Raw genomic sequence first — 18,200 nt, 5'->3', positions numbered from 1 at the left:
AGGGCAACATGGGGGAATCTTCATGGTGATAATAATCATTGAGTATAAAAGGGCAACATGGGGGAATCTTCATGGTGATAATAATCATTGAGTATCTTTTCTGTGGTGGGTATATGAACCTACACAGGCAATAAAAGTACTGAATTAAATACACACATACATAAATGAGTACAAGTAGAACTGCGGACTTTTTTTTTTTTTTTTTTTTTGAGACAGTGTCTCACTCTGTTGCCCAGGCTGAAGTGCAGTGGCATGATCTTGGCTCACTGGGTTCAAGTGTTTCTCCTGCCTCAGCTTTCTGAGCAGCTAGAATTACGGGCTAATGCCACCATGTCCAGCTAATTTTTGTATTTTTTAGTAGAGACAGGGTTTCACTATGTTGGCCAGGCTGGTCTTGAACTCTTGGCCTCAAGTAATCCACCCACCTTGGCCTCCTAAAGTGGGATTACAGGCTGGGATTACAGGCGTGAGCCACTGCTGGAAATTTTTTAAGAGTGTTAAAGGAAATTAAATGAAAGAGTTTCAAAAGAAAAACAAAAGCCTATTTTAACATGAATTGCACTTGATTTCTGTGGTGAGAGCCTAGCCCTAGTTTAGAGAAAATGGAGAGTATCTTTTTTTAATAGAGTTTTTGTTTGTTTTGAGATGGAGTCTCACTCTGTCACCCAGGCTGGAGTGTGTGGTATGATCTTGGCTCAGTGTGCTGTCAGCCTCCTGGGTTCAAACAATTCTCCTGCCTCAGCCTCCTGAGTAGCTGGGATTATAGGCGCACACCGACTTGCCTGACTACTTTTTGTATTTTTAGTAGAGACGGAGTTTCACCGTGTTGCCTAGGCTGGTCTCGAACTCCTGAGCTCAGGCAATCTGCCTGGCTCAGCCTCCCTAATCCTCGGCTAGGATTACAGGCTGAGCCACCACACCTGGCCTTTTAATAGAGATTTTTTTAAGCTGTGGAAAACCTGTTTCTGGTGAGCAACTCTTTTGAACCCCATGAGAATTGAGCATGGTTTCTTTTCCTAAAACAGTTCAATGAAAGTGGAAAGAGCACTGCAGTTTGAGACCAAAGCCCTGAGCTCAGATGTAAACTCTTTAAGCTCTGGCTATGGCAGGCCAAAAAATTACCTTATCCTGCTCCTTCATATACATGGAGCTAATAACAACCTTCCTTACATGGTTGTTGCTAGGAATAAGCAGTTTGCTTTGTAAATAGATAAATAACTATGAATAATTTTTGTAACTTTTCTCCATAATTTGTCCTTTCTCTTTTGTTTTTTATTGAATGTCCCTCCAGCTCACAGCATTCTTCTTGGAGAATGTTCTTAATTTATCTGTGTGCTTTCCCCAAAGATGTCCTCCTTGGCCTAATTTCATGTTGAATTTCTGTATTAAGAATTTCAGGAGTGCATGTGTGTGTCAACTCAAGAGAGATTATCTGAATAGCATTCTCTAACCCAGTTGTCCTTTCTGCTTCTGTAGGGGAAACCCAAGAAGAAGCTTATTGACAGGAAGAACACGGTAATTCACTTTTAAAAGTTGAGAAATCCTTCCCATGTGCAAAATATGTGACTGTGCACAGACTAAGCATAATAACTTTATATAACCATTTTTAATTTGGTTCAGCTTGAATAGTAACATTTTTTCTATTGAAAAAGTATTTTGTGGCCGCTTTTTACAAACGTAAGTTTGAGATTTACTTTGTTATAACTACAGGTATATTCTTTTGTCTGATAGTGTTATTGTGATTTTGTAACTAATGTCATGTTAGATTCAGGTAAGAGTTGGTGTTTTGGCTTTGACATACCTGAAGCACACACTCTGTGCCTCATGGGACAGAACAGAACCTGTTTCTAGTTTGCCACAGAACTGAAAGCATACAAAACGCCTGCGGCCTTTCATTCAGGCAGAGAGCCCTTTAAAGCATGAGTCTAATTTTTCTTTAAAGAAGGAATACAGTATGATTGCCATTTAGTTAAGGAAAAACTGAAGTAAATCAAGTTTGTAGCTTGTTTCCAAATAGAAAGTCACACTTGGTATATACCAAGTGTGTTTTCTCCAGTTTTGAGTCAAGAAATAATCTTTCTGTAACATACTACTATTAATTTGGAAATTGAGAAAAAAGAAAAAATCTTAAACATGAAGAATATATGAAGCTTACTGAGTTTTGTTCTTTCTTCTTCTTCTTTTTTTTTTTTTTTTTGAGATGGAGTCTTGATCTGTCACCCAGGCTAGAGTGCAGTGGCGTGATTTTAGCTCACTGCAACCTCCGCCTCCCAGGTTCAGGTGATTCTCCCGCCTCAGCCTCCGGAGTAGCTGGGACTACAGGCACCTGCCACCACACCCAGCTAATTTTTATATTTTTAGCAGAGACAGGTTTTCACCGTGTTGACCAGGCTGGTCTCAAACTCCTGACCTTGTGATCTGCCCGCCTTGGCCTCCCAAAGTGCTGGGATTACAGGTGTGAGCCACTGCGCCCAGCCTCTTTCTTCATTTTTTGGCACTCATTTTATATTGTCGTCAATAGGGATTTGGGGCTGTGTAGAGGTGTAAGCAAATGAAAGCTGGCATATGATAGACCATATGCTGGAGCATGAAACAAGTTCTAATATATTTAAAAGGATTAAAATGATACAGAGTATTCTTTGGCCACAAGAGAATTGAATATCAGTGACAATAGAAAATCTTCAAATATTTGGGAATTAAACAACATTTCTAAATAATCCACGGGTCAAAGAAGAAGTCATGAGGAAAAATTTGAACTGAGTAATAGTAAAAATATGTCAAGATGTGTGTGCCACAGCTAAAGTAGTGCTTTGGGAGAAATTATAAGTTTAAATGCTTACCTTAAAAAACTGAGGACAGCCGGGCGTGGTGGCTCACGCCTGTAATCCCAGCACTTTGGGAGGCCGAGGCGGGTGGATCACGAGGTCAAGAGATCGACACCATCCTGGTCAACATGGTGAAACCTCGTCTCTACTAAAAATACAAAAGATTAGCTGGGCATGGTGGCGCGTGCCTGTAATCCCAGCTACTCAGGAGGCTGAGGCAGGAGAATTGCCTGAACCCAGGAGGCGGAGGTTGTGGTGAGCCGAGATTGTGCCATTGCACTCCAGCCTGGTTAACAAGAGCGAAACTCTGTCTCAAAAAACAAAAAAACAAAAACAAAAAAAAACTGAGGACTGATCTAATGTTCATTTTATGAAATTGAAAAAAGCGGAGTAACTTCAAAGTAAGTAGAAGAAAGGAAAAGCAGAAATCAAATAAAAGACAAACAATAAATAATATTAACAAAATCCAAAGTGTGTTCATTGATAAGGTAGCATGATTGATGAACCCTTAGGTAGACTGATCTAGAATAAAGAGAAAGAACACTAATTACCAATATCATCAGATAGAAAAGAAAGGATATCATTATAGATTCTGTAGACATAAGATGGATACTAAGGTAGGGAAAAAAGATATTAGGGGAATATTATTAGCAACTTTATTCCATTACTTTGACAACTTAGATGAAATGACAATTCTTTGTGGCTGGGAAAATGTGGAGGAGAACACCCAAGGTGACACCAGCTGAAGTAGAAGTTTTGAAAAGCCCTGCATTTGTGGAGAAAATTGAATTTGTAATGAAAAACTTCTATAGAGAAAACTCAGCTCGCCAATTTTACTACTGAATTCTGTCAAGCATTTGAGGAAGAATAACACCAATCTTACACAGATTCTTTTAAGAATACAGGAAGGGACACTTCCCAGTTCATCTTATGATGCCAGTATGACTGTGATTCCAAAACCTGACAAAGATATTAAAATAGAAGAAGAAAAAGAGAGAATTACCAGCTAATATCCTTCATGAACATAGACATAAAATTTCTTAATATTAGCACATTAATCTGCCAGTATATAAAAAGGATAATACGTATGACTGAGATTTTCCCCAGTATTTCAAGATTGGCTTAACATTTGAAAATTAGTCAATGAAATTCACCATATTAATTACAGGGGAAAACCTAGATGTTTTAAGAACATCTTTATTTCATTAGATATCCCAAAAGAGCAACTGATGAAATTCAGTACATACTTATGAGAAAAACTCTCAGCAAATCAGTAATAGAAGAGAACTTCTTCAACTTGATAAAGGCCTTATATGAAAAACCTGTTGCTATAATCATATTCAGTAAAATATTGAAGGCTTTTCCCCTATAATTTGTAATAGGTCAAGATGCCCACTCACACCACTTTTATTCACATTGTACATGAGTATAATAAAGAAAGGCAGGGAAAAAAGAAATGCACACAGATTGGAAAGGAGGAAGTAAAATGTCTATATTTGGATGACATGATCAGGTAAGTAGAAAATCCTAAGGCATCTCTAACTACAAGAACATAGAAGTGTCAAGGTTTTAGGATACAAGATCAACATACTAAAATCTGTTGTATCGTAATGTACTACTAGTAAATAATTGGAAAATGAAATTTTAAATTATATTTATAATGGCATTTGAAAATATAAAATACTTAGGAATAAATTTAACAAAACATGTTCAATACCTACACTGTAAAAGCTATTAAATATTACTAAAAGAGATTAAAGAAGACCTAAATTAATGGGGAGATATGCCTCACTTGTGGATTAGAAGACTTAATATAGTTAAAATAGCCATTTTACTCAAATCAATGTAAAGATCCAGTGTAATCTCAATCATTATTCTGGTGGATTTTTTTTTTTTTTTTTAAAGAAATGGACCAACATTTAAAAATTTATATTCAAATGCAAAGGACTTAGAATATCCAAAGTAATCTTGAAAAAGACTTAGAGTACTTGACCTAAATACTGTAATTCTATAATATTCAAGATCTTAGCAAATTGATCACATTGAAACAGAATAGAGAACCCAGAAATAGACCCACATTTATATGGTCAAAGTAATACAACAGTGAAAGGAAATTATTTTTTTTAAATGGGGATGGAACAACTGAATATTGTATTTTTTAAAATGAACCCCAACCCCTGTTTCCCATAGAAATTAGAGATGATTCATAGATATAAAAACTGTTGCTATAAAACTTATTGAAGAAAACATAGTATCTTTGTGACTTTGGGCTTGGCAATGTTTTTAGACATGACACAGAAAGCAATAAAAAACAATGTTATAATTTCTCAAGATTAAAATCTTTATTATAAAATACTGTTAGGAAAATGATTTGGCAAGCAGCTGACTGAGTGGAAATATGCATCAAACATAATCTGTCACAGGATTCATGTCTAGGAACCGTAAAGAACTTCTACAACTCAATAATAAAAAAGACCATTCACCCAGTTACAAAAGGGTAAAATATTTGAACAGACACTTCAAAAGGAAGATGTATGAGTAGCCAATATGCTCATGAAAATGTACTTAACAACATTAGTTATTGGGGAATTACAAATTAAAACCATGTTATACCACTAAACATCTAGCAGAATGGCTAATATTAGACTGACAATACTAAATGTCAGTAAGGATGTGGAACTAACAGAACTGTGATAAATTGTCATTGACAGCGTAAACTGGTACAAGCATTTTAGGAAGAGGCTGGCATTTTGTTAGAAATACACAAATTTCACTTTGAGATCTACACAGAAGAAATAAAAAACATAATCACAAAACGACTTGTACAAATATGTTCATAGCAGCTTTATTCCTAATACTACGTAATGGGAAACAACCTAGGTGTCCAACAAGAGAGCAGATAGCTATGGATCATTCAGACAGTGACCTACTGCTCAGAAATAAAGTGGGATGAATACTGATACACACGAGTGAATCTCAAAAACATGCTGAATGAAGGACGCCTTACACAAAACAGTTCATACTGTATGGTTCCATTTTTATGAAATTCTATAACAGGCAAATCTAATACACGGTGAAAAAATTCAGAACAGTGATTGCCCTTAGGGGGTTAGGGAAGATTGACCGGGAAGGGGCATGAGAACTTGTGAGGTGATAGCAATGTTAAGAGTTTGGGTTATATAGCTCTAGGCATTTGTCAGAACTCGTTAAGTGGATATTTAATATTTGGATATTTCACTGTATATAACTTTCAGCTTACCAAACACAGTTCTATAAAACAAATATTGAATTCTAGATAGTAATGATATGCATGTTGAAATGTTTAGGAGCTAAATGCACTGATGTCTGTAACTTTGAATTGCTTTGAAAATTAGATTGATGGATGGATAGAGGAATGTATGATTGCATATACACGTGATGAAACAAAATATAATACAATGTTAATTGTAGAAACTAGATGGGAGTAGGCATATGGTTGTCCACTGAATAATCTTTAAACTTTTTAAAAAATATTTTCAAATAAAATGTTGGAAAAAGTAAAATGAAATAGATGTAGCTAAAAGATACTCAACTTCTTTTTAGGAAATTCAGTTGTTTATTAATTAACCAATATTTATGGCAAGTCAGCTGTGTGCTGGGCAGTCTCATAAGCATCTAGGATACCGTAATACAAGACAAACATGGTCCTTGCCCTCATAGAACTATTAGTCTTGCTTATCAGATTCACACTTTACCCAGCATCCCCTTTCCTCCGTCCCTTGTACTAGTTAGGATTTATCTGTTTATCCAGAGTCTCTTAGTTCATAGTTGTGATTTTAAAATATCTTTAGAGAAGGAGATTTGTGGTAGCTTCTCCATGTCTCTGAGCTTTTAGCATTCATGTTTTCAAAAGTTTATTTTTTGAGTTTTTGTTGATAAAAAGAAATCTTTTTTCCCTAAAGAATGGAGTTCTTGAAAATGTAGATAGTATCATGTAGACAATATAAATTCTTGTTTATATAATGAACAGTGGTTCATGAATGTAAACACTGGGCTTTAATTTACTAGGGTGTCGAATTAACTTCCACTCATTAAATTAGGACGACCTCAAACTTTACACTGTCTCCAATCACATTAAGTTTTTAAGAGACATGTCTTTGGAGAGAGTAATGTTTGTGCGTTTATGAGATAAAGATGTCAGTGTTAAAATATGCCCATATTTGTTCATACAGTTACCAGATTTGACCAGGTTAAAAAATAATAAATAAATAAATTTGACCAAGTTAGCCAGACCTTATTAAATAAATTGTTTAAATGATTTTATTTTTCTATCAGATTTGTTTGATTTTCTTTATTATTGAATTGGCTAAAAATTTATTTTTACAGCACTTGTGCGTGCTCTCTCTCTCTCTCTCTCTCTCTCTCTGTGTGTGCATGCGTGTGTGTGTGTGTGTGTGTGTTACTTTTGGGACTCTGATAAAATACATTTGAACTTTTTTTAAAGTTCATTGATTTGCTTCCCACTTCTGCTCCCAGTGCCAGGACCTTCCTGTTTTTGGCTCTATGTCTTGCTCTGGAGAGAAGGCCTCCAAAAGGCTTACTATCCATTCCATCCACCCAGAAATCCCTATCAAAAAGGTCCTAAATAGACCAAATGACACAGCCTTTTCATTATACTCAGAGAATGAAAACTCCCAGAGGAGTTAGTATGATTCCTTGACCTCAAAAGGAACACACTTTGAGTTCTAGAGAGTTCAGAGCCAACCAGTTAGATTTTGCGTTTGAGCGTAGAGAGTTGGCTACATACTTTCAGACACTGATACAGATTCTGCTTTTCTGACCTGGTGACCCAGAGCCCTCTCTTTCTCTGGTGGCTTGGTTATGGCTGCCTGTCCTGTATTTCACTCAGTCCTTGTCTGGACTGGACCTCATATCAGTCACTCCCCAATTTGTGATTTGTCTTACTTTAATGCCTAATGTAGTTGCTGCCAGCCCCATTTCCACGTCCCATTTCTCGTTCATGACCTGATGTATTTGGCCTTGTCCTACCTCTGCTGCCTTCCCTTTTCTGTTTCTCTAACTCTTGACCTGTACTTAACGCCTGTGAAGTCCCTGCCACCTCACTCCACCTTCCCCTTTAGCTAATTAGGATCTTAAAGAGGGTGGGTGCCTTGACATTTCCTCATGTTGGGATGCTTGAGGCTTGGTGAGTCCCTAGGGCTTGGTGACTTTTCACTATGACACTTCTATGAGTCTCCGTCAACTCGGTGCTGCCTCGCATATTCACAGATCATCAGCCTTTCTTCCCCTCATCTCATCCTCTGCTAAATCTATATTGTTTAGATTTTATATACATTCAAAAGAATATTTGAATGTATGAGTAAGTTATAATGGATAGAAATAAAGCAAACATCATTTGCCACCACTCAGCTTAAGAATTAAGATGTTGTCATTTTTAAGTTATAAAGTATTTTAAGATGTAAGGTGTTGGGTGGCACTTTATAATCCCTACAGTAAACTAATAATCAGTATTACTGAATACTTAAAGGTCTTCAACATTGTCTTTAGCTACATATTTTTTTCCAGAACATTTAATACATTCAAATGGGTGACTAGTGAGGTTTTAATGTAAATTCTAGTGTTCCTTTTTATCTGTCAAACTTAGAATTCACTTGAGTTACCATGTCCAGTGTGTCAGCATTATGGAATTCTGGCAAGCTTAGCCTTGGAGTGAAGGAGAGAACTTTCTGAAGGCCATAGCTACCATGTTGTTTTTCCGCTAGAACGACTGCTGATGGAACACCAGAATTGAAGATAGATGGCACGAATTCAAAGGCCAAGCTGCATGCCGCACTTTACGAGAGGAAGCTCCTGTCTCTGGAGGTGCGAAAATGTAGACGACGGAGTAGCAGATTGAGGGCAATGAGGCCAAAATACCCAGGTACCTGCTGGTGAGCTTTCACCAAACTCCCTTATCTGGATCCTGCCAGACTGAGTTAACCAGTCGCTTACTCAATATTTCATGAGTCAGAATCTTCCTGGTCAAATACACTTTTTTTTTTTGTTTGTTTGTATAGTTGTTTTTCTCTGAAATTTAATTTCAACAAGGTCCTACGTTTTTAAACCTTCCACTCCATAATATTTGTATTGAAGACTATCTGGGGCACATACATTTTGGCCTTTGCTCTTATGTCAGCATTGTGCAAATACCTGATTCTTTAGAAATAGTATTAGCCTGAGTTTAATGGAATCCTGAGCATTACTGTTCAGGTTTTTTGTAATTAGGGAAGTTCAGTTCATTCTTTAACATTGCTGAATGGCATAAGTATTTTAGACAAAGTGGAATTTCTTTCTCTCCCAGCTTCTACAATGTTGTAGGTCTATTTGTAATTGACTGATATACTGATTTCCTTTTTTTCTCTCCTTCCCTCCTTTGTTGAACATCTGTATCAGGCAGCATGTTAGTCACTGAGGTTTCGCTGGTAAATAAAAAAGATACAGTCTCTGTCCTCATAGAACTTATAAGGCAGTAGAGAAGGATAACTGATGAACATAAGATAGAAAGATATTCCCCTGTTCTTTATACCTCCATGAAGGGTGCTTTTTAAAAAAATCTCTAACACACTGTAGAAAACACTAACCCAAGGGTTTTTTGTGTTTTGATTTTTTTTTTTTTTTTTTTGCCTTAAGCTGTGAGAGAGCCATGATAAGAGTATGATGAAAAATATCAAATTTACTGAAGATCATTAATAGGTTTTAGAATATGTAAGATTAGACCAGGCATGGTGGCTCATGCCTGTAACCCCAGCACTTTAGGAGGCTGAGGTGGGCGGATTACTTGAGCCCAGGAGTTAGACCAGCCTAGGCAATCTCGCAAAATCCTGTCTCTACAAAAAATACAAAAATTAGCTGGGTATGTAGCATGTGCCTATAGTCCCAGCTACTTGGAAGGCTAAGGTGGGAAGATTACTTGAGCCCAGGAAGTTGAGCTATAGTGAGCTGGGATCCTGCCACTGCACTCCAGCCTGGGCAACAGAGTGAGACCCTGTCTCAAAAAATGATAATAAATAAAAATCAATAAAAGAATATATAAGAATAGAGAATGACGTGGTTGCTAATAATTCTGTGCCTTGTTTGTGGTTTGGTTTAGAAATGGGTTTTTACTAAAAAGAGAAAAGGAAGGTATTGGGAGAGAGGAAAATTTAATCCTTTTTTCAGCAACATTAGTGATTCTTCGCATTTAGTGATTACCCAACCAGCTGAAATGAATGTTAAAACTGAGACAGAGAGTGAAGAGGAGGAAGAAGTCGCGTTAGTTAATGAAGATGAAGAACAAGAAGCTTCCCAGGAGGAGTCTGCAGGGTCTCTTAGAGAAAATCCAGCCAAATATACACCCTCATTAACAGCTATGGTAGAAAATGCACCCAAAGAAAATTCCGTGAAAGCTCCTGAATGGAATAATAAAGGTGAACAGTGCTGCAAAATTGAGGCTCAGGAGCCAGAGCCTAAATTTAACCTGATGCGGATTCTTCAAGATAATGGTAATCTTAGGTATGTATCTTTTATATTAGTAAAACTGGTAACGGCTAACATGTACTATGTACCAGGTACTATTTTAGTGGCTTTACAGTCATTTTGCATTTAATATTTACAGGAGTCCTGTGAAATAATGACTGTGATTAGACATTGCTATTGTTAAGAAAACTGAGCCTTAGAGAGGTTAGGTAACTTGTCCAAGGTAAAACTATGATACAAACCCGGGTCTCATTGGTTGGGCATTTGTGTCAGTCACTGAGTGTAAGGTAACTGAGACAAGGAGCTGAAGCAGCTCATGGTTTAGTATCAGAGAGAGAATGTTTAGGCCATGGTCCCAGTACAAACACGTGGTTTTAGGACACAGAAAAAGAGTGATTGGTCTGGCTTGGGAGGGCTAGAAAAGCATTATGGAGGAGGGAAAATTTGAATCAGGCCTTGACTGATAAGTAGGGTTTCAGGAGGTTTGGGAGGTGATGGTTAAGTGTGGGAGTGCTAGGTAGAGGCAGTGAAGACGTAGAGGTATGATAGTACAGCCATTTATTCAGTCACTCAGTGAGTTTTTATTGAGTACCTGTACTATGCCAGGAATTGTGCTAGGCCATATCCCATTACTATGGGGACCAAGATAGGCCTGGAGCTTACAGTCTAGTGGGGAAGACTGACAGTAAACAAAGAAACAAGGTCATTTCAGGCCATGAGAAATGCTGTCAGTTAGATAGTGTAATGTTAGAATGTAATTGGGCAGAGAGTTTAAACTTAGATTGCAATGATTTGGCATGAAGAGGTAACCTTTGAGGTGAGTACTGGATGATGAGTAGTCAGTCGTGTGAGTATTAGGAGGCAGAATACTCCCAGCAGAACAGCAAGTACAAAGGCCCAGACGTTGTAATGAGCTTGGTGTGTTTACAAAATACAGACTAGCAGAACTACATGGGGAGAAGAACATGGTAAGAAATGAGACTAAAATATTGGATGTTGTTAGATTGCAAAGAGTCTGGGCTTTATTTTCTAGGTTACTTTTAAGCAGATAAATGATACTGTGAGATCTTGTTTTAGAATGCAGATTGTGCTTGCATTGTGGGATAGTGTAACTGAAGGCAGCAGGGTGAGTTAGGGACTGTTAGAATTGTCCAGAGCCAGGAAGGTGAAAGCTTTGATCAGAGTAATGGCTTTAGGAATAGAGAATGGGATGGACTTAGTGAAATTTGCAGAGTAAAATTGATGAGACTAAGCTTTTCACATTTGGAAACTTGGTGGTGCCTTTGGTTAATAGAAGGAACATAGGAGTTGGTTTCATGATCAAAAATAATGTGTTTCATTTAAGACGTAGTGAGGAAGAAGTGCTCTGGCTGAAGTCCAGTTGATAAGTGAAAATACAGCTTTGTTGGTCAAGGTTGAACAGGATTATATAGTTGATAGATAAAGTCTTCAGAATGGATAAGATTGTTCAAATTTATTTGGTTCAGCAAGGGTAAAAAAGAAATTGAGCCCTGGGGAATACCGCTATTCAATGGGTAAGTCAGTAAAAAGATCAAGAAGTGGCAGTTAGAGCAATAGACATAAAATCGGGAAAGAGTAATACGGAAAAAGCTGCAGAATGAGCATTCAGGTCTATAGAGCCTCAAACAGCCCAAGTTAGGATGAATGATGAACAGAGACTTCTGGATTTGTGACCTAGGGCCAACTGAGTAGGTGGAAGAGCAATTGTGAGCTGAGAAAATAAGAAAGCAAGTGTGAACTAACTTTCTAAGGGTTTGGCAGTAAAAGGAAGGTGAGAATGCATCAGGAAGACAGCCAACTAAAAGAAAGGGATTTTTTTTTTTTCTTTTGAGATGGGGTTCTGGAGCTTATTTATAGACTGAGGGGAAGGATTAGATAATAAGAGGATTAGAATTGCAGAAATGGATATATTCGTACAGAAGCGTTCTAAAGGAAGGTGGGCAAAAGCCAGAGGAGGGATATCTCTTCCTATAAGTCAGAAAGAAAGTGCAATGGGTTGAATGCAGTTGGTAGAAGCTTAAGAGCAAGGAAGTTTAGGCGTTTATGCATGATAGCCTTTATGTTCTAAATTAGAGGCAAATTCTTATACTGAAAGTTTGGAGGGTAACATTGGAGTACCAGGGGATAGAGTTAAGTTTGGAACAGTGTCATGGGGAGTAAGAAGAGTTCTGGCTGGTCGTGGTGGCTCACACCTGTAATCCCAGCATTTTGGGAGATTGAGGCGGGCGGATCACTAGGTCAGGAGATTGAGACCAGCCTGGCTAACTCGGTGAAACCCTGTCTCTACTAAAAACACAAAAAATTAGCCGGGCATGGTGGCACGTGCCTGTAGTCCCAGCTATTTGGGAGGCTGAGGCAGGAAAATTGCTTGAACCCGGGATGTGAAGGTTGCAATGAGCCGAGATCGCGCCATGCACTCCAGCCTGGGCAACAGAGCGAGACTCTATCTCAACAACAACAACAAAAAAGAACAATAGGCCTGTCAGTGGAGAATACACCAAACTGAGTCAGAAAACCTGGGTTCTATCTGTTTCAGTGCTACCAGCTGGCTATGTAGTCATAGGCAAGTCAAAGAGCTTCTCTAGGCCTCAGTTTCCTTTTTCTGTCAATCCAAGGTATAGAGTTAGACAAGTGTTTTTTCAAACTGCTTCCTAGAGGGAAAAAAGATTTCACTGAATTGAAAATAGAGCATTTGAAAACCACTGGACTGTATTCTAAAGTCCTTTCCAGCAATAACATTCTGCTTGGTTGTTTTAGAAATAAATTATTTCTTCAGGAATCTTGTGGATCTCACTTTGAATGAATAAACTGTTATAATTGCAGGGTATATTAGTGTCAATCAGTGGTTTTCAGACTGTGTTCCCTAAAGCTGCTCATTGTTTGGTGAAGTGTCTCAGAGGCTACTCAGGGGTTTGGGGAAGGGCGACGGCCAGGGTTCAAAACACTAAGCATGGCCTCATTGTTGTATACTTTATATACTGGGCATCTGCATAACCTTCTGTTTTTAAAAATAGGTTTCCTTGGTGTAAATCATTCTGGTTTTTATTCTTTAATCTTTTTGGGGGGTTTGTTTTGTTGCAAGTGACTAGTTGAACAACGTGTCCAATATCTTAGAGACAGTCTCAGAATTAACATTGGTGAGGTTTATAGAATTGGAAACCTCAGTACTTGTTCATTTGCTTTGCAACAGTGATTCACAGCAAAACAATGATTGAAGTCTCAATTTATGAGCAATAATCCCCTTATTTAAAACACCTTCAAGTTTTAGTATAAAAGGATCAATCAGTGGAATTGGCTATTCTGCTACCTTTGGAGGTGTCTGAAATATGCTATTTCTTGTTCATTTTATTGTAGGTGAATTTGTTGACCCAAACTGAGGATCTTTTAAAGTTATTTTGACTTGAAAATAATTTGTTGTGGGGGCAAAGCTTGTAGGGTTGGTTCATGGGAAAGCGGTATATGCTCTCTAGGTGAAAAAGGATATAATTATTGTCTTTGAGGAACAGTTGAAAATGTACATTTATGGCCAGGTGTAGTGGCTCACACCTGTAATCCCAGCACTTTGGGAGGGCTGAGGTGGGTGGATCACCTGAGGTCAGGAATTTGAGACCAGCCTTATCAACACGGTGAAACTCCATCTCTACTAAAATACAAAAATTAGCTGGGCATGGTGGTGAGCACCTCTAATCTCAGCTACTTGGGAGGCTGAGGCAGGAGAATCGCTTGAACCTGAGAGGCAGAGGTTGCAGTGAACCGAGATCGCGCCACTGCACTCCAACCTGGGTGACAAGAGTGAAACTCTGTCTTGAAATAAATAAATAAATTTATTATTTCAAAACCATATTATGCTCCCATAAACCATCCCTGCTAGTAACAAAAATCTAGCCTTATTTATAGTTCATGTTCTGAAACTCCTATGTATTAAGTTCTCAAAAGGAAATCTCCCCAGCCTGACTCCCTTGCCCTCCAGTTCTCCAACATACACATGGAAGCTAGGCTGGAGCCCTCTTAGGATTTCTAGTTTACTCTAGCCAAATCATACATCCTAACCTTGAAAACAGTCAGTAGAAAGCATTCAGTGATTGCATGTGTGAGGATTGTAAACAAAGTTTGTGTTGGGCCCTAATCTTCACTGATATAATTTTGGCTACAGTGTCAGAAGGCCGATCAGCTGAAGTAATCAAAATCTCGCCTGAAAGAAAACAGATCTGCCACGAATAGCAGCTGAGGTGAAAATCATCAGTGTCTCTCTGGTACTTCTGTCTTCCAAACTATCGCTTGATCAGATTTCCTTGTTTCCAGCCTAGGCCACCAGTCAGAAAATAGCTAGGTGTTGCTTAGGTGCTTTTCACTAGACTTGAGGGTTTCTTTTGCCCACTGAACATCTGGGCTTGTCTTCCCTGGCCCATCAGTTCACCTCTGCCAAACTCTGTTGGATCTCACGCATTTGTTCTGGGCTCCAGCCATTCCATCTTGTAGTTGAGAAAAGTGTGGCCTTAAATTTGGTCTAAAGAGTCCTGTTATGGGATTTATCTATTTCCTGCTTTGGATACTTTTTTATACTAGAAATATTAATTGCCATTGCAAAATCCACACTTTTGCACTAACTGATATGTTCTTAAGGACCTCCAGATGTAAAAAGCGTTTTCTCATTAATACAGTGGTTCTTGTGACGATTCAGTACTTCTCCTGTTACCCCAAGAAAATTGTTAAAAAGTTCAAAGAGGGCCAGGCACAGTGGCTCAGGCCTGTAATCCCAGCACTTTGGGAGGCCAAGACAGGCAGATCACTTGAAGCCAGGAGTTTGAGACCAGCTTGGCCAACATGGTAAAACCCCATCTCTATTAAAAATACAAAAATTAGCTGAGTGTGGTGGTGCACGCCTGTAATTCCAGCTACTCAGGTGGCTGAAGCACAAGAATTGCTTGAATCCAGGAGATGGAGGTTGAAATGAGCCGAGATTGCACCACTGCACTGCAGCCCGGGTGATGGAATGAGACTCTGTCTCAAAAAAAAAAAAAAAAAAAAAAAATCTTCAAAGAGAAGGTGTTGAGTAAGAAATCTAATTTTCTATTCTTTTTTTCCTCATGCTAATAATGAGAAAATGGGATTCTCCATCTCTGATTATTTTAATAGGCCTTTTTTTTTTTAAACCCTCATATACTGTTTAGAAGGAATCATTATTCACAGACTGTAAGATGGGTTTCATATTTCTTAGCCATCAAAATAGAAGGATCCGCAAAGCCACTTTGAGAAAAGCAAGTACACATTTTGTAGGTTTACCCTTCTGTCTCATAACGGTATGTTGTTTTGGATTTCTATAGCAAAGTGCAGGCCCGATTAGCATTCTCTGCCTATCTCCAGCATGTTCAAATTCGCCTGATGAAAGGCAGTGGAGGTCAGACGTTCAGTGCCAGTTGGGCTGCCAAAGAGGATGAACAGATGGTGAGGCTCTTATTGGAACCTTTTTACTTTCCCTTTTTCTTTCTTCATTCTGTGTGTGTGTGTGTTTTTTGCTTTTTGTTTTTTTTTTTTCCTGTTAAGGTAAAGTGCAATGTATTTTTCTGGTGAAAGAATTAGTACATAAAAAACTTTTTAGATTTCTTATACTTTAATGTGAAGCAAATCTTTGATATGGAACTATGTTCATTATACCATGTAGCGAAGGCATCAATGTATTTAAGTTTGAAATGGAAACAGATTTCTTGTTGGATGTGAAGCCCTGTGTAAAGAATAACAGTTTACAGTCCTTTCTCAAGCCACCTCACATGTTATTAACTCTTTCAGGTAGGCATTGTCATCCCTGTTTCACAGAAGAGCAAACAAAGACCTAGAGAAGCCAAGGTTCCACAGGTCGTATGTGATGAAACTGGAACTTAAACTCACATATTTTAATTGTACATTACTTGCTCTTCCACTGGTTTAATGCATTGTAAGGCATTTATTTTCTGTCCTGAGGAGTCAAATTAGCTCTTTGAAAGTCATCACCTTATCCTAGGCCCTGTCAGAATGCACCATCCTCCAAGTTGATATTTTTTACTTAACTAGTTGTAAGTTTGCAAGATTCTTAGATTGCTGGAATCAAACTTGTATTTAATTTTTACTGTATATCATTTGGACATTCCTGTGATTCAATATTGTAGGACAGTTTTGTGTGTGTGTAAATCAGAATGACAGGGAGCTTTAAACTGTTTGGTAAGGTCAGAGCTTATAGAAGCCACAGCCCTTCCATATTCGCGCGCGCGCGCGTGTGTGTGTGTGTGAGAGAGATGGAGTTTCGTCTTACTGCCGAAGCTGGAGTGCAGTGGCGCGATCTCGGTTCACTGCAACCTCCACCCCCCGGGTTCAAACGATTCTTCTGCCTCAGTCTCCTGAGTAGCTGAGATTACAGGCATGCACCACCACACCCGACTAATTTTATATTTTTAGTAGGGACGAGGTTTCTCCATGTTGGTCAGGCTGGTCTCAAACTCCCGACCTCAGGTGATCCGCCTGCCTCGGCCTCCCAAAGCGCTGGGATTACAGGCGTGAGCCATGGCATCTAGCCCCATATTCTTTTTAATTACAGGGATTTGTCACTAAAAAGAGAGGGGACTTTAAGTCTGAGAAAGCTGCATTCTTTGTTCCACTCAGTGGTGACCTTACTGTAATATTTAGTCCTCCACATACAAAAGGCAAGTCTTTATGCCAGGTTTATTATAAAAACATGTTGGTTATCCCAGAAAACAACTTATGCATTTAAAGTAGTCAATGCAACCCAGAGATAAAACCTTGTGTGTTGTGAATAATCCTTCAACCATCAGTGGAAAATGTTAGCTCTACTCTTTCCAAGTGGAAAATTGAAACTGCCTTTTTGAGAGTCAGTTTGTCTGCTCCACTGTGAAAAAAAAAAATGTTTTAATATAACAGCTTAAACCACCCTATAGTAAAGACAGCAGAGTAGAACTGTGAAATTCAACCCTCTGGTTATGAGGCTGTTTCATTTATGCTGGAGTAAATTGGCACCAAAGGACAATGAACCAAAATCAAATTCAAGAAGAAGAAAACAGTTCAAAAAGGAATAACCACTGCTGATGCTGGCTTGGAACTCATATAGTATCTTTGGGGCTTTCTACAAGAATATTGAGGATCATCACTGCAAAACTTAATACCACTTCTGTGAATTCTTTCTTGAAAATATATCTAAGCTGGGCACAGTGACTCCCGCCTGTAATCCCAGCACTTTGGGAGGCCAAGGCGGGTGGATCACTTGAGACCAGGAGTTTGAGACCAGCCTGGCCAACATGGTAAAACCCCATCTCTACTAAAATATATAAAATTAGCTGGGTGTGGTGGTTTGCACCTGTAATCCCAGCTACACGGGAGGCTAAGGCAAGAGAACTGCTTGAACCTGCGAGGCAGAGATTATAGTGAGCTGGGATCACACCACTGCACTACAGCCTGGGCGACAAAACAATAAAAAATAGAAAAGAAAAAGAAAATGTATCTAGAGAGCAAGCCGTACCCCCTTCCCTGATGACTGTAGCAGTGATCTTGCTTTTGGTAGTTGTAGACTTGGCCTCTCTGCTCCAGCGTAGGGTTAGAGATTCTTTATCTCATAACTCACAGAGGGAATATCAACAGAACATCCCCAAATGTATCATCTGAAGGCAGTTTTATTATGGTTTTTGGACAACAACATCTTTAAGCCTCTTGGGCTTATAAAATCTTTCTTTGAAGCATTTGTGATTTTATCAGTAATCTGATTGGTATCTGTTCAGATTTCAAAATCCTTTTCCCCCATTTTAAGTGAGATGTAGTCTTTCTTTCCCTTGATAACTTTCCACCGTGCCCTCCTTGCCAACCCCGAACTCTAAAAGC

At 38.6% G+C, this 18,200-nt stretch overlaps 1 protein-coding gene across 21 annotated transcripts in view; it reads left to right on the top strand.

Annotated features, from left to right (window-relative positions):
* The window catches only part of TTLL5 (tubulin tyrosine ligase like 5), a 286,353-nt gene that overhangs the window by 89,797 nt on the left and 178,356 nt on the right, over window positions 1-18,200 (top strand). For 18 of the 21 annotated variants that reach the window (XR_005200287.1, XR_005200288.1, XR_005200289.1 and 15 more), the window contains 4 exons: window positions 1,477-1,515; window positions 8,588-8,745; window positions 10,049-10,355; window positions 15,665-15,785. Coding sequence is in view for 17 of the 21 variants with exons in the window: in XM_037738524.1 (XP_037594452.1) it covers window positions 1,477-1,515; window positions 8,588-8,745; window positions 10,049-10,355; window positions 15,665-15,785 (625 nt within the window). In the remaining 4 variants the exon portion in view is untranslated. The remainder of the gene's footprint in view (window positions 1-1,476; window positions 1,516-8,587; window positions 8,746-10,048; window positions 10,356-15,664; window positions 15,786-18,200) is intronic. The other 3 variants (XM_037738522.1, XM_037738520.1, XM_037738518.1) reach the window with 1 other exon arrangement.

This window comes from Cebus imitator, unplaced genomic scaffold (genome assembly GCF_001604975.1).
Source record: "Cebus imitator isolate Cc_AM_T3 unplaced genomic scaffold, Cebus_imitator-1.0 Scaffold54, whole genome shotgun sequence".
Taxonomy (NCBI): domain Eukaryota; kingdom Metazoa; phylum Chordata; class Mammalia; order Primates; family Cebidae; genus Cebus; species Cebus imitator.
This window is presented reverse-complemented; position numbering and strand designations above follow the sequence as displayed.